The following is a 12943-nucleotide window of genomic DNA, read 5'->3' as shown; positions in this document are numbered from 1 at the left end:
GGGCAAGATGTACGCCAACAAGCGCCTCAACAAGAAGCGCCTCAAGAAGCGCAAGGGATACGAGGTGGGGGGAGATCGGAGGGGCCCCCTGCGGGCGGCCCTCGGTGCCCAAATCCCAAATCCCTCCCTCTGTCACCAAATCTGTCCCTCGGTCCCCAAATCTGTGCCCAAATCCCTCCCCCTGTCCCCAAATCTGTCCCTCAGTCACCAAATCTGTCCCTCGGTCCCCAAATCCCAAATCCCTCCCTCTGTCACCAAATCTGTCCCTCTGTCCCCAAATCTGTCCCTCGGTCCCCTCGGCGCCCAAATCCCTCCCCCTGTCACCAAATCTGTCCCTCGGTCCCCCCAGTGCCCAAATCCCTCCCCCTGTCACCAAATCTGTCCCTCGGTCCCCAAATCCCAAATCCCTCCCCCCGTCACCAAAACTCTGTCCCTCGGTCCCCCCAGTGCCCAAATACGTCCCTCTGTCACCAAAACTGTCCCTCAATCCCCTTGGCACCCAAATCTGTCCCTCTGTCACCAAAACTGTCCCTCAGTCGCCTCAGCACCCAAATCTGTCCCTCAGTCCCCCCAGCACCCAAATCCCTCCCCTCGGTCCCCAAATCTGTCCCTCAGTGCCCAAATCCCTCCCTCTGTCACCAAATCTGTTCCTCGGTCCCTCGGTGGTCCTCCAGTGCCCAAATCAATCCCTCTGTCCCCAAATCTGTCCCTCAGTGCCCAAATCTGTCCCTCGGTTCCCTCAGCAGTCCCCCAGCACCCAAATCCATCTGTTTGTCCTCAAATGCGTCCCTCAGTGCCCAGATCTGTCCCTCTGCCCCCAAATCTGTCCCTTTGTCCCCAAATCCATCCCTCTGCCACCAAATCCCTCCCTCGGTGCCCTCCGTGGTCCTTGTGTCCCCAAAATCCGTCCCTCTGTCCCCCAGGTCCGTCCCTCTGCGTGTCCTTGGCGTGTGGTTTACGCGCTTCCCTTGGCACGTGCCACCCGTGTTGTCCTTGGTGTGTCCCTGGTGTGCCCTTGGCGTGTCCTTGGTGTGCCCTTGCCATGTCCTTGGCATGTCCCCCACCCATCCCTCCCTTTGAACCCCCCCGCGGCGGTGCCAACGCATGCCCTTGGCATGTCCTTGGTGTGTCCTTGGCGTGTCCTTGGTGTGTCCCCCACCCATCCCTCCCTTTGAACCCCCCCGCGGCGGTGCCAACGCGTGCCCTTGGCGTGTCCTTGGCGTGTGCAGGCGGCGCTGGTGGAGAAGCGGATCCTGGCGCGCGTCCACAGCCGCTTCATCGTGTCCTTGGCCTGCGCCTTCCAGACCAAGACCGACCTCTGCCTCGTCATGACCATCATGAACGGCGGCGACCTGCGGTACGGGGGGGGGGGTTAGCATGGTCTTGGCATGTTCTTGGCGTGTCCTTGGCGTGTGCCACACGCGTGTGTGTGGGACTGGGGACGAGGGCGGTGCCGGGGTCTCCATGGCACGGCCCCCAAGTGTGTCCTTGGTGTGTCCTCCAGGGATGGAGTGTCCCCCCCATGTCCTTGGCATGTCCTTACTGTGTCCCCAGAGACCTGGAGGGTCCCCATGTCCTTGGCATGTCCTTGGAATGTCCTTATCCTGTTCCCAAGGACTGGAGTGTCCCCATGTCCTTGGCATGTCCCCAGAGTGTCCCCAGGGACCTGGAGAGCCCCCATGTCCTTGACATGTCCCCAGAGTGTCCCCAGGGACCTGGATGTCCCCATGTCCTTGGCATGTCTTTACCATGTCCCCAGAGTGTCCCCAGGGACCTGGAGAGCCCCCATGTCCTTGACATGTCCTTACCGTGTCCCCAAAGACCTGGATGTCCCCATGTCCTTGGTATGTCCTTACCATGTCCCCAGAGACCTGGAGAGCCCCCATGCCCTTACCATGTCCCCAGAGTGTCCCCAGAGTGTCCCCAGAGTGTCCCCACGTCCCTGGCCTGTCCCCATGCCCCCGTCATGCCCCCGTCACACCCCCGTCACGCCCCCGTCACGCGTGCGCTGAGCGTGTCCCCGGCGCGGGGGTGGCGGGGCAGGTTCCACATCTACAACGTGGACGAGGCCAACCCGGGGTTCGAGGAGCCGCGGGCCGTGTTCTACACGGCGCAGATCCTGCTGGGGCTGGAGCACCTGCACCAGCACCGCATCGTCTACCGCGACCTCAAGCCCGAGAACGTCCTGCTCGACGACGCCGGTGACGCCCGGGGGACACGGGGGATGGGGGACAGAGGAGGGAGGGGTGTTGGGGTGTTGGGGACGTTGAGGGCATTGGGGTGTTGGATATATTGGGGACATTTAGGGTGTTAGGGATGTTTGGGGCATTGGGGACATTGAGTGTTGGGGACATTGGGGATGTTGGGGACGTTGGGAGTGTTGGGGGTGTTGGGGACATTGGGGATGTTGGGGACGTTGGGGACATTGAGGACATTTAGAGCGTTGGGGATGTTTGGGGTGTTGGGGACGTTGGGGTGTTGGGGACACTGGGGTGTTGGGGACATTGGGGACATTGGGGAGCATTGAGGATGTTGGAGGTGTTGGGGACACTGGGGGTGTTAGGGACGTTAGGGACATTGGGGACGTAGGGGGCATTGGGGGTGTTGGGAATGTTGGGGGTGTTGGGGGCGTTGGGGACGTTGGGGACTTTGGGGACATTGAGGGCATTGGGGACACTGGAGGTGTTGGGGACATGGGGGACATTGGGTGTGTTGGGGACGTTGGGTGTGTTGCGGGTGTTGGGGACATTGAGGACATGGGGACATTGGGGACGTTGGGTGTGTTGGGGACATTGGGGGTGTTGGGGACATTGGGGACGTTGAGGACATTAGGGGCGTTGAGGACATTGGGGACATTGGGGGTGTTGGGGGTATTGGGTATATTGGGGACATTTAGGGCATTGAGGATGTTTAGGGTGTTGGGGACATTGGGGATGCTGGGGACATTGGGGACATTGGGGACGTTGGGGCATTGGGGGTGTTGGGGATGTTGGAGGTGTTGGGGACACTGGGGGTGTTGGAGGTGTTGAGGACATTGGGGGCATTGGGGGTGTTGGGGACGTTGGGGACATTGGGGACGTTGGGTGTGTTGGGGACATTGGGGGTGTTGGAGATGTTGGGAATATTGGGGACATTGGGGATGTTGGGGACACCGGAGATGTTGGGGACACTGGGGGGCCATTGGGGACACTGGGGGGTGTGTTACTGGTGTGTGCAGGGCACTGGGACGGGTTCCTGGGGAGGTGTCCGTGGTGACCCCGGTGACCCCGATGTCCCTGGTGTCCCTGGTGACCCTGGTGACCCCGGTGACCCTGGTGACCCTGGTGTCCCCGGTGACCCCGATGTCCCTGGTGTCCCTGGTGCCCCTGGTGACCCCGGTGACCCTGGTGACCCTGGTGACCCCTGGTGACCCCGGTGTCCCTGGTGTCCCTGGTGACCCTGGTGACCCCTGGTGCCCCTGGTGACCCCTGATGTCCCTGGTGCTCAGGCCACGTCCGTCTGTCCGACATGGGTCTGGCCGTGGAGATCAAGGAGGGGCACGACAAAACCCGCGGCTACGCCGGGACCCCGGGTAGGGACATTGGGGACACTGGGGACATTGGGGACATTGAGGGACATTGGGAGGATTGGGGGACATTGGGGACACTGGGGACATTGGGGGATATTGGGGATGCTGGGGGGACATTGGGGACATTGGGGGACATTGGGGACATTGGGGACACTGGGGACATTGGGGACATTGGGGACATTGGGGACATTGGGGACATTGGGGACATTGGGGGGACATTGGGGGGACATTGGGGACATTGGGGACTTTGGGGACATTGGGGACATTGGGGGACATTGGGGACATTGAGGGGACATTGGGGACATTGGGGGACATGGGAGGACATGGATTAATCACCCCTCAATCACCGGGGTCCCCCTCCAAGCCTCGGGGTCCCCCCCATGTCACCTGTCTCCTCCATGTCCCCCGTGTCCCCCCCATCCCCTCCCTATCCCTTCCCTGTCCTCTCCATGTCCCCCCTGTCCCCTGGGTGTCCCCCCTGTCCCCTCAGTGTCCCCATGTCACCCCTGGGTGTCCCCGCAGGGTTCATGGCCCCGGAGCTGCTGCGGGACGAGGAGTACGACTGGTCCTGTCCTCCCTGTCCCCCATGTCCCCCGTGTCCCCTGTCCCCTCAGTGTCCCCCCTGTCCCCTCGGTGTCCCCCCTGTCCCCTCCATGTCCCCTCAGTGTCCCCTGGGTGTCCCCACAGGGTTCATGGCCCCGGAGCTGCTGCGGGACGAGGAGTACGACTGGTCCGTCGATTACTTCACGCTGGGGGTGACGCTCTACGAGATGCTCGAGGCCAAGGGGCCCTTCCGGCGGCGGGGGGAGAAGGTGACGGCACCCCCAGGGACCCCCAGGGACCCCCACTGCCACCCAGTGCCACCCAGTGCCACCTAGTAACCACAGGGACCCCCAGGAACCCACAGGAACCTCAGGGACCCCCTGGGACCCCCAGGGACCCCCAGTGCCACCCAGTATCATCCAGTGCCACCCAGTAACCACGGGGACCCCCAGGGACCCCCAGTGCCACCCAGTGCCACCCAGTGCCACCCAGTAACCACGGGGACCCCCAGGGACCCCCAGTGCCACCCAGTAATCACGGGGACCCCCAGGGACCCCCAGGAACCACAGGGACCCCCTGGGACCCCCAGGGACCTCAGGGACCCCCAGGGACCCCCAGTGCCACCCAGTGCCACCCAGTGCCACCCAGTAACCACGGGGACCCCCAGGGACCCCCAGTGCCACCCAGTAATCACGGGGACCCCCAGGGACCCCCAGGAACCACAGGGACCCCCTGGGACCCCCAGGGACCTCAGGGACCCCCAGGGACCCCCAGTGCCACCCAGTAATCACGGGGACCCCCAGGGACCCCCAGGGACCCCCAGTGCCACCCAGTGCCACCCAGTAACCACGGGGACCCCCAGGAACCCACAGGAACCTCAGGGACCACCTGGGACCCCCTGGGACCTCAGGGACCCCCAGAGACCCTCAGGGACCCACAGAGACCCTCAGGGACCCACAGAGACCCTCAGGGACCCCCAGGAACTGCAGGGACCCCCAGAGACCCCCAGGAACCACAGGGACCCCCAGTACCACCCAGTAACCATAGGGACCCCCAGGGACCACAGGGACCCCCAGGATCCCTCAGGGACCCCCACGGCCTCCCAGTACCACCCAGTGCCACCCAGTACTGCCCAGTAACCACAGGGACCCCCAAGAAACCCCTCAGAACCCTCAGGAACCTTCAGAAACCCCCCTTTCCCCTCCCCGCCTCCCCAAAGGTGGAGAACAAGGAGGTGACGCGGCGCATCCTGCACGACCCCGTGAGCTACTCGGGCCGGTTCAGCGCGGCGGCGCGGGCGGCCTGCGAGGGGCTCCTGGCCAAGGACCCCCAGAGCCGCCTGGGCTTCCGGGGGGGCGACTGCGCCCAGCTCAAGGCGACTACCCCTTCTTCAGGGCCCATCAACTGGGGGCGGCTCGGGGCAGAGTAATGCCCCAGGAGGGGTTTGGGGGAGTTTGGGGGGATTTGGGGGGTCCTGGGAGCAAGAAACGGGGTCTCCAGAGCTACTGGGGGGCACCAGGAGGTACCTGAGACATTGGGGGTCTCTTTGAGGGGGTTCAGAGGTACCTGAGATGTTGAGGGGCTACTGGGGGTACCTGAAAGTTGAGGAGTCTCTTGGGGGGTCCGAGAAGATACCCTGAGATGTTGGGGGCTGCTGAGAGGGGGTTCAAGAGGTACCTGAGATGTTGAGGGGTGCCAAGTTGATACCATGAGATGCTGGGGGTCTCTTGGAGGAGGTCCAGAAGTTACCTGAGATGCTGAGGGTCTCTTGGGGGCACCAGGAGGCACCTGAGACGTTGGGGGTCTCTTGGGAGGTCCAGAAGATACCTGAGATGCTGGGGGGTCTCTTTGGGGGGTTCAAGAGGTACCTGAGATGTTGAGGGTGCCAATTGATACCTGAGATCCTAGGGGTCTCCGGGAGGCACCAGGAGTCCGAGGGCATCCCCACAGACAAGGGGGTGACCTCGGGTTGTCCCCCTCCCCCAGGTCTGGGTGCCCCCCCTGTTCGTGCCGGACCCCCGGCAGGTGTACGCCAAGGGACCTGGGGACGTGGGGGCTTTCTCGACAGTGCAGGGGGGTGGAGCTGGACGGGGGGGACGCGGCGATGTTCGACGCCTTCGCCTCGGGCACCGTGGCCATCCCCTGGCAGGAGGAGCTGATCGAGACCGGCGTCTTCGACGAGCTCAACGTCTGGGGGGCCCCGGGGACGCTGCCCCCCGACCTGGACCCCAACGCCGCGGGGGGGGCGGGGGGGGGCAAGTCCTCCACCTGCTGCCTGCTCTGAGCGCCCCTCCCCCACCCCCCAAATTTGGGGGGGTGAGGGGGGCATACCCTGCTAATTTGGGGTGTGGAGGGCTCCAGGAGTGAGGGTGCCCACCCTATTCCCCAAATTTGGGGGGTGAAGGGGGGCATACCCAGCTAATTTGGGGTGTGGAGGGGCTCCAGGAGAGGGGGGTGCTCACCCCATCCCAAATTTGGGGGGTGAGGGGAGGGCATACCCTGCTAATTTAGGGGGTGGAGGGAGCTCCAGGAGTGGGGGGTGCTCACCCTATCCCAAATTTGGGGGGTCTGAAATGGAGGGGGGAGGGGTAAAATGAGAGGATTTGCCCACACCCCCCCCCCCAGCCCGCCTTGGGGGAGGGAGGGCTCAAAAATGGGGGAACCCCACACACCCCTTGGGATAGGCTGGAATTGGGGGGTCAAAATGGAGATCCCCTCCTTGGGATACCCGGAATGAGGGGTGAAGTTGGGGGTCCTCCCTCATTGGGGTATGGGGGAGGGGGCAAAATGGGGTCTCCCCCACCCCCCAATCCCGGAGGTTTATGAAATGGGGGAGTGTGAAAATTGGGGGATTCCCCCCTCCCTTCCTTGGGATACCTGGAATTGGGGGGGCTGAAAAGTGGGGACCCTTTTTTGGGGTGGGAGTGGGGGAGGGAGGACACAAGAGGACACCGCCCCAAAAAAATAAAATTTGGGGTGCGAGGGGCTCCAAAAGTGGAGGGGGTCGCTCCAGGGGTTCAAAACTGGGGGGGACACACGCCCTGGATATGTGGAATCTGGGGAGGGGGCCCAAAACTGGGATCCCCTAAAAAATGGGGGCGTCTCCCCATTGAGGATACCTGGAATGGGGACCCGAAAACACCCCCAAAATGAGCCCCCAGGAACCCTCCAAAACCCAAGCAACCCCCAAAGAAGGAGAGAGACCCCGAAAAAAAAAACCGTTAGGGGGAGCCCTGGGGACACCCCAAAACATGAGACACCCCCAAATTGGAGCCCCCTTTCCCCCCATGCACCCACAAAACCTCCAGGGCCCCCGCCCTCAGCTCAGTGCCACCCTGAGAGGAATCCCCCAAAATTTACCTCATGTCCCCCCACCCCCGACTCAGGGACACCCTTGGGACCCCCTCAAAAAAAAAAATGGGGTCCCTCGCTTTCTCCCCACCAAAAGGGGGTCCTCATTCCCCCTCCCCACTTCGTGTACAATAAATCGTGGTTGTTGCTGCTCCTGGTGTGGGTTTGGGGACAACCCCTCCCCCTCAGTGTCACCCCCGTGTCCCCCTCAATGTCCCCAACCTCCCTTGTCCCCCAATGTCCCCAACACCCCTTGTCCCTCCAAGTGTCCCCCAGAGTCCCCAACATCCTCCGTGTCCCCCCAGTGTCCCCTAACACCCCCCGTGTCCCCCATGTCCCCAACATCCCCCACATCCCTCTGTGTCCCCCAATGTCCTCAGTGTCCCCAATGTCCTCAGTGTCCCCCATATCCACCATGTCCCCCAATGTCCCCAGTGTCCTCCATGCCCCCAAATGTCCCCCAATGTCCCCAATGTCCCCCATGTGTCCCCAATGTCCCCCAGTGTCCCCCATGTCCCCAAATGTCCCCAATGTCCCCAGTGTCCCCCATGTCCCAGTGTCTCCCCAATGTCCCCCAGTGTCCCCCATGTCCCCAATGTCCCTCAGTGTCTCCCTCCAGTGTCCCCCATGCCCCCAAATGTCCCCCAGTGTCCCCCATGTCCCCCAATGTCCCCAATGTCCCCCAATGTCCCCAATGTCCCCCAGTGTCCCCCATGTCCCCAATGTCTTCCCCAATGTCCCCCAGTGTCCCCCATGTCCCCAGTGTCCCCCAATGTCCCCCAGTGTCCCCAAATGTCCCCCAGTGTCCCCAATGTCCCCCAGTGTCCCCAATGTCCCCCAGTGTCCCCCAATGTCCCCCAGTGTCCCCAATGTCCCCCAGTGTCCCCATGTCATGTCCCCCAATGTCCCCCAGTGTCCCCAATGTCCCCCAGTGTCCCCCATGTCCCAGTGTCCCCCAATGTCCCCCAGTGTCCCCAAAGTCCCCAGTGTCCCCCATGTCCCCAGTGTCTCCCCAATGTCCCCAGTGTCCCCCATGTCCCCAATGTCCCTATGTCCCCTCCAGTGTCCTCCATGTCCCCCAAATGTCCCCCAGTGTCCCCCATGCCCCCAAATGTCCCCCCATGTCCCCCATGTCCCCAGTGTCCCAAAGTCCCCCAGTGTCCCCAGAGTCGCCGAGGCGGCCTCAGCTCTAGGGTGTTTATTGGCGTCTCTAACACTCACTGATGCAGATAAATAGTGGACATTTGTCACCGCCACCGCCCTCGGGGACACCCCGGGGACACCCCCACCCCTCCCCCTCCCCGTCCTGCCCGGGGACCCCTCCCTGGCAGGGCCACCTCGAGGGGGAGGAGGGAGGGACAGGAGTGGGACGAGAGAGGGGACCCCGTCCTGGTGGGGGGGACACCCCTGGGGACATCCCATGGGGACACCTCCTTGGGGGACATCCCATGGGGATATTCCATGGGGACAACCCACGGGGACACCTCCTTGGGGACACCCCTTGGGGACATCCCATGGGGGTATTCCATGGGGACACCTCCTTGGGGACATCCCACTGGGGACAGCCCTTGGGGATACCCCATGGGGGACATCCCATGGGGACATTGGCCATGGGGCCACCTCCTTCTGGGGACATCCCATGGGGACACTGGCCATGAGGACATCCCCTTGGGGACATCCCCTTGGGGACATCCCTTTGGGGACATCCTCAGGGTCACCCCATGGGGACACCTCCTTGGGGACATCCCATGGGGACATTCCATGGGGACATCGGCCATGGGGCCACCTCCATTTGGGGACACCCCCTTGGGGACACTCCCATGGGGACGTCCCCATTGATGCCACCCCTTTTGGGGACACCCTTTTTTGGGGACATCCTTTTGGGGACACCCCCAGGGCCACCCCACGGGGACGTCCCCATTGATGCCACCCCTTTTGGGGACACCCTTTTTTGGGGACACCCTTTTTTGGGGACACCCCAAAGGCCACCCCACGGGGACGTCCCCATTGATGCCACCCTTTTGAGGACATCCCTTTTGGGGACACCCTTTTCAGGGACACCCTCCCCCCATCCCCAGCGATGTCCCCTCCCACTTTTGGGGTCACTCCCGGGACGTCCCCACTGAGGTGTCACCCCCAAGGTGCCACCCCCGCCCCTCCCTCCGTCCCCAGGGTCCCCCCTCCCTCCCCCTCCCCTTTATTTTTGTTGCCATTTTCCCAAATTTTCGCTCATTTTTGCCTTTTTTTGTTTTGTTTTGTTTTCTTTCCCCCTTAAAGGTGCGGTTTGGGGAGGGGAGGGGACACGAAGGGGTGGGGGGAGAGTGACACTGGAGGGGGTGGGCGTGACACGCGCGGGGTGGGGGAGGGGCAGGGGCAGTCAGTAGCAAACACGGCCACGAAAGTGCAGAGCAGGGGAGGGGCCGCGGGAAGAGGAGGAGGGGCTTGCACGAGGATTGTCCCGGTGCAAGAGAGAAGGGGGCCTTGCACGAGGGTGGGGATGGGTGAGGAGGGTCCTGGGGTGAGGAGGGTCCTCACACGAGGGTGGTCCCTGCACGAGGAGGGTCCTTGCACAAGGGTGGCCCTTGCACAAGGGTGGCCCTTGCACGATGACAATCCTTGCACAAGGGTGGTCCTTGCACAAGGGTGGTCCTTGCACAAGGACAATCCTTGCACGAGGGTGGCCCCTGCACGAGGAGGGTCCTTGTACAAGGAGTGTCCTCACACGAGGACAATCCTTGCACGAGGGTGGCCCTTGCATGAGGAGTGTCCTTGTACAAGGAGTGTCCTTGCACGAGGGTGGCCCTTGCAGGAGGCCCAGGCTCACACCAGGAGTGTCCTTGCACAAGGGTGGCCCTTGCATGAGGATGGTCCTCCAATGGGGATGGCCCTTGCACAAAGAGTGTCCTCACACAAGGGTGGTCCTTGCACGAGGACAATCCTTGCATGAAGGTGGTCCTTGCATGAGGACAATCATTGCACGAGAGCGGCTCTTGCACGAGGGTGGCCCTTGCACGAGGACAGTCCTAGCACAGGGAGTGTCCCTTCACAAGGGCAGTCCTTGCACGAGGACAGTCCCTGAATGAGGAGTGTCCTTGCACAAGAGTGGCCCTTCCACAAGGACAATCCTTACACGAGGGTGGTCCCTGCACGAGGCCTGGGCTCACACGAAGGGCCACACGAGGACGGGGTCCTCGTGCAAGGAATGTCCTCGTGCACCAGCCCAGCCCTCGTGCCAGGAAGACCCTCGTGGAAAGAAAACCCTCGTGGAAAGAAAACCCTCACGCAAGGATGACCCTCAAGGAAAGAAAACCCTCGTGGAAAGAAGACCCTCACGCAAGGATGACCCTCAAGGAAAGAAAACCCTCATGCAAAGATGACCCTCGTGCCAGGAGAACCCTCGTGCCAAGAAAACCCTCGTGCCAAGAAAACCCTCGTGCCAGGAAGACCCTCGTGCCAGGAAGACCCTCGTGGAAAGAAAACCCTTGTGGAAAGAAGACCCTTGTGCCAAGAAAACCCTCGTGCAAGGATGACCCTCGTGGAAAGAAGACCCTCGTGCAAGGAGACCCCTCGTGCAAGGAAGACCCTCATGGAAAGAAGACCCTCGTGCCAGGAAGACCCCTCGTGCAAGGAGAACCCCCCCCCCACGCCGTGGGTGTGCGAGCGTGGGAGTGCTCGAGTGTGGGACAGCCTTGCACGGGGAGGGGAGGGGAGGAGGGCTGGGTGTGGGGAGGGGATGTGGGGTGTGCCACTGGCCCTGCACGCTCGTGCAAGGCTCTGGGGGAGGGGGGGTCATCCCTACCACACGAGGGTGGCCCTTGCACGCTCGCACTCGCACGGGGACGCTCCTTGCACGCTCACAACGGCACGAGGGCGGCCCTTGCACACTCGCTATTGCACCAAGACACGTGCCACAGACCCCCCCCTTGCACAGGGCCAGTCCTTGCACGCTCACAATTGCACTAGGGTGGCCCTGGCACACTCACCATTGCACAGTGACACCTTTTGCACACTCACCATTGCACAGGGACAGTCCTTGCACGCTCACAATTGCACTAGGGTGGCCCTGACACGCTCACCATTGCACAGAGCCCCCCTTGCACACTCACCATTGCACAGGGACACCTTTTGCACACTCACCACCACACAGGGACAGTCCTTGCACACTCACCATTGCACAAGGACCCCCCCTTGCACATTCACAACTGCACAAGGACAGTCCTTGCACACTCATCATTGCACAGTTGTTCCCCTTGCACAGCAGGGACCCCCCTTGCACACTCACCATCGCACAGGGACCCCCCCTGCACACTCACCATTGCACAGGGACACCTTTTGCACACTCACCATCGCACAGGGACTCCCTTTGCACACTCACCATTGCACAGAGCCCTGCCTTGCACACTCACCATGGCACAGGAACCCCCCTTGCACACTCACCATTGCACAGGGACAGTCCTTGCACACTCACCATTGCACAGAGCCCCCCCTTGCACACTCATGACTGCACAAGGACAGTCCTGGCACACTCACCATTGCACAGGGACCCCCCTTGCACACTCACCATGGCACAGGGACAGTCCTTGCACACTCATCATTGCACAGGGACCCCCCCTGCACACTCACCATCACACAGGGACCCCCCTTGCACACTCACCATTGCACAGGGACCCCCCTTGCAACTCACCATGGCACAGGGACCCCCCTTGCACACTCACCATGGCACAGGAACTCCCCCTTGCACACTCACCATCGCACAGAGCCCCCCTTGCACACTCACCATCACACAGGGACCCCCCTTGCACACCCCCACCCCCCAGGTCCCCCGGGGGGGTCACAGGCGCTGGAATGTCGCTGCGGTGCCGTTAAGGTGCCAAACAGGGGTCGGGGTTTTTGGGGGCCCCGGGATAGTGGGGGGCCCCGGTGCACGGAGGGTGGGGAGGGGCCCCAATAGTGGGGGGCCCTTTGGGGGTGCAAAACGCTGAGGGGGAGGGGAGGATGGGCCCCATATATTGGGGGCCTTCTAGAGTGGGAGGGGGCTATTTTGGGGGTCCCTGGGGTTCCCCTAAACTGAGGGGAGGGCTGTAATGGGGGAATCCCTAAAGTGGGAGGGGTCCCTATGCTGGGGGGGTGGGGGTGTTTCTGATATTTAGGGGGGTCTCCTATACCGGGGGTGGGGTCCCATTATACTTGGGGGTCCCTATTCTCTGGGGGCCCCAGCCCCACCCCGTCTCCCAGTTTGGGGTGACTGGAAGGCCCCTCCCCACCCCCAGTATGCCCAGTGCTCCCCCCAGTCCCACACTGGTCCTGTGCTCCTCCCCGGAATTAGGGAGGTGTCCCCATTGCCCCCAAGTCCCATCAGAGGGTCCCTAATCCTGCTAAGGGACCCCAAACACCTGCAAGACCTCCCCCCCCAAATTCTATGGAGCCCCCCCCACTTTTTATGGGACCCCCAAATCTTAGGGGGGGGGGCCCTCCAACTCC

At 62.6% G+C, this 12943-nt stretch overlaps 1 protein-coding gene across 1 annotated transcript; it reads left to right on the top strand.

The window, feature by feature from the left end:
- The first annotated feature begins 7 nt into the window (after positions 1-7).
- On the top strand, positions 8-6395 carry LOC126638999 (rhodopsin kinase GRK1-like). Its single transcript, XM_050313392.1, is given in 8 exon segments — positions 8-64; positions 1230-1357; positions 2044-2201; positions 3488-3571; positions 4256-4380; positions 5331-5536; positions 6100-6181; positions 6183-6395. Coding segments are annotated over 8 exon segments (1053 nt in total).
- Positions 6396-12943: the final 6548 nt, after the last annotated feature.

Source organism: Myiozetetes cayanensis, unplaced genomic scaffold, assembly GCF_022539395.1.
Source record: "Myiozetetes cayanensis isolate MyiCay16 unplaced genomic scaffold, myiCay2020 scf185, whole genome shotgun sequence".
NCBI lineage: Eukaryota > Metazoa > Chordata > Aves > Passeriformes > Tyrannidae > Myiozetetes > Myiozetetes cayanensis.
The sequence above is the reverse complement of the archived record's forward strand: the minus strand, read 5'-3'. Positions and strand labels throughout refer to the sequence as shown.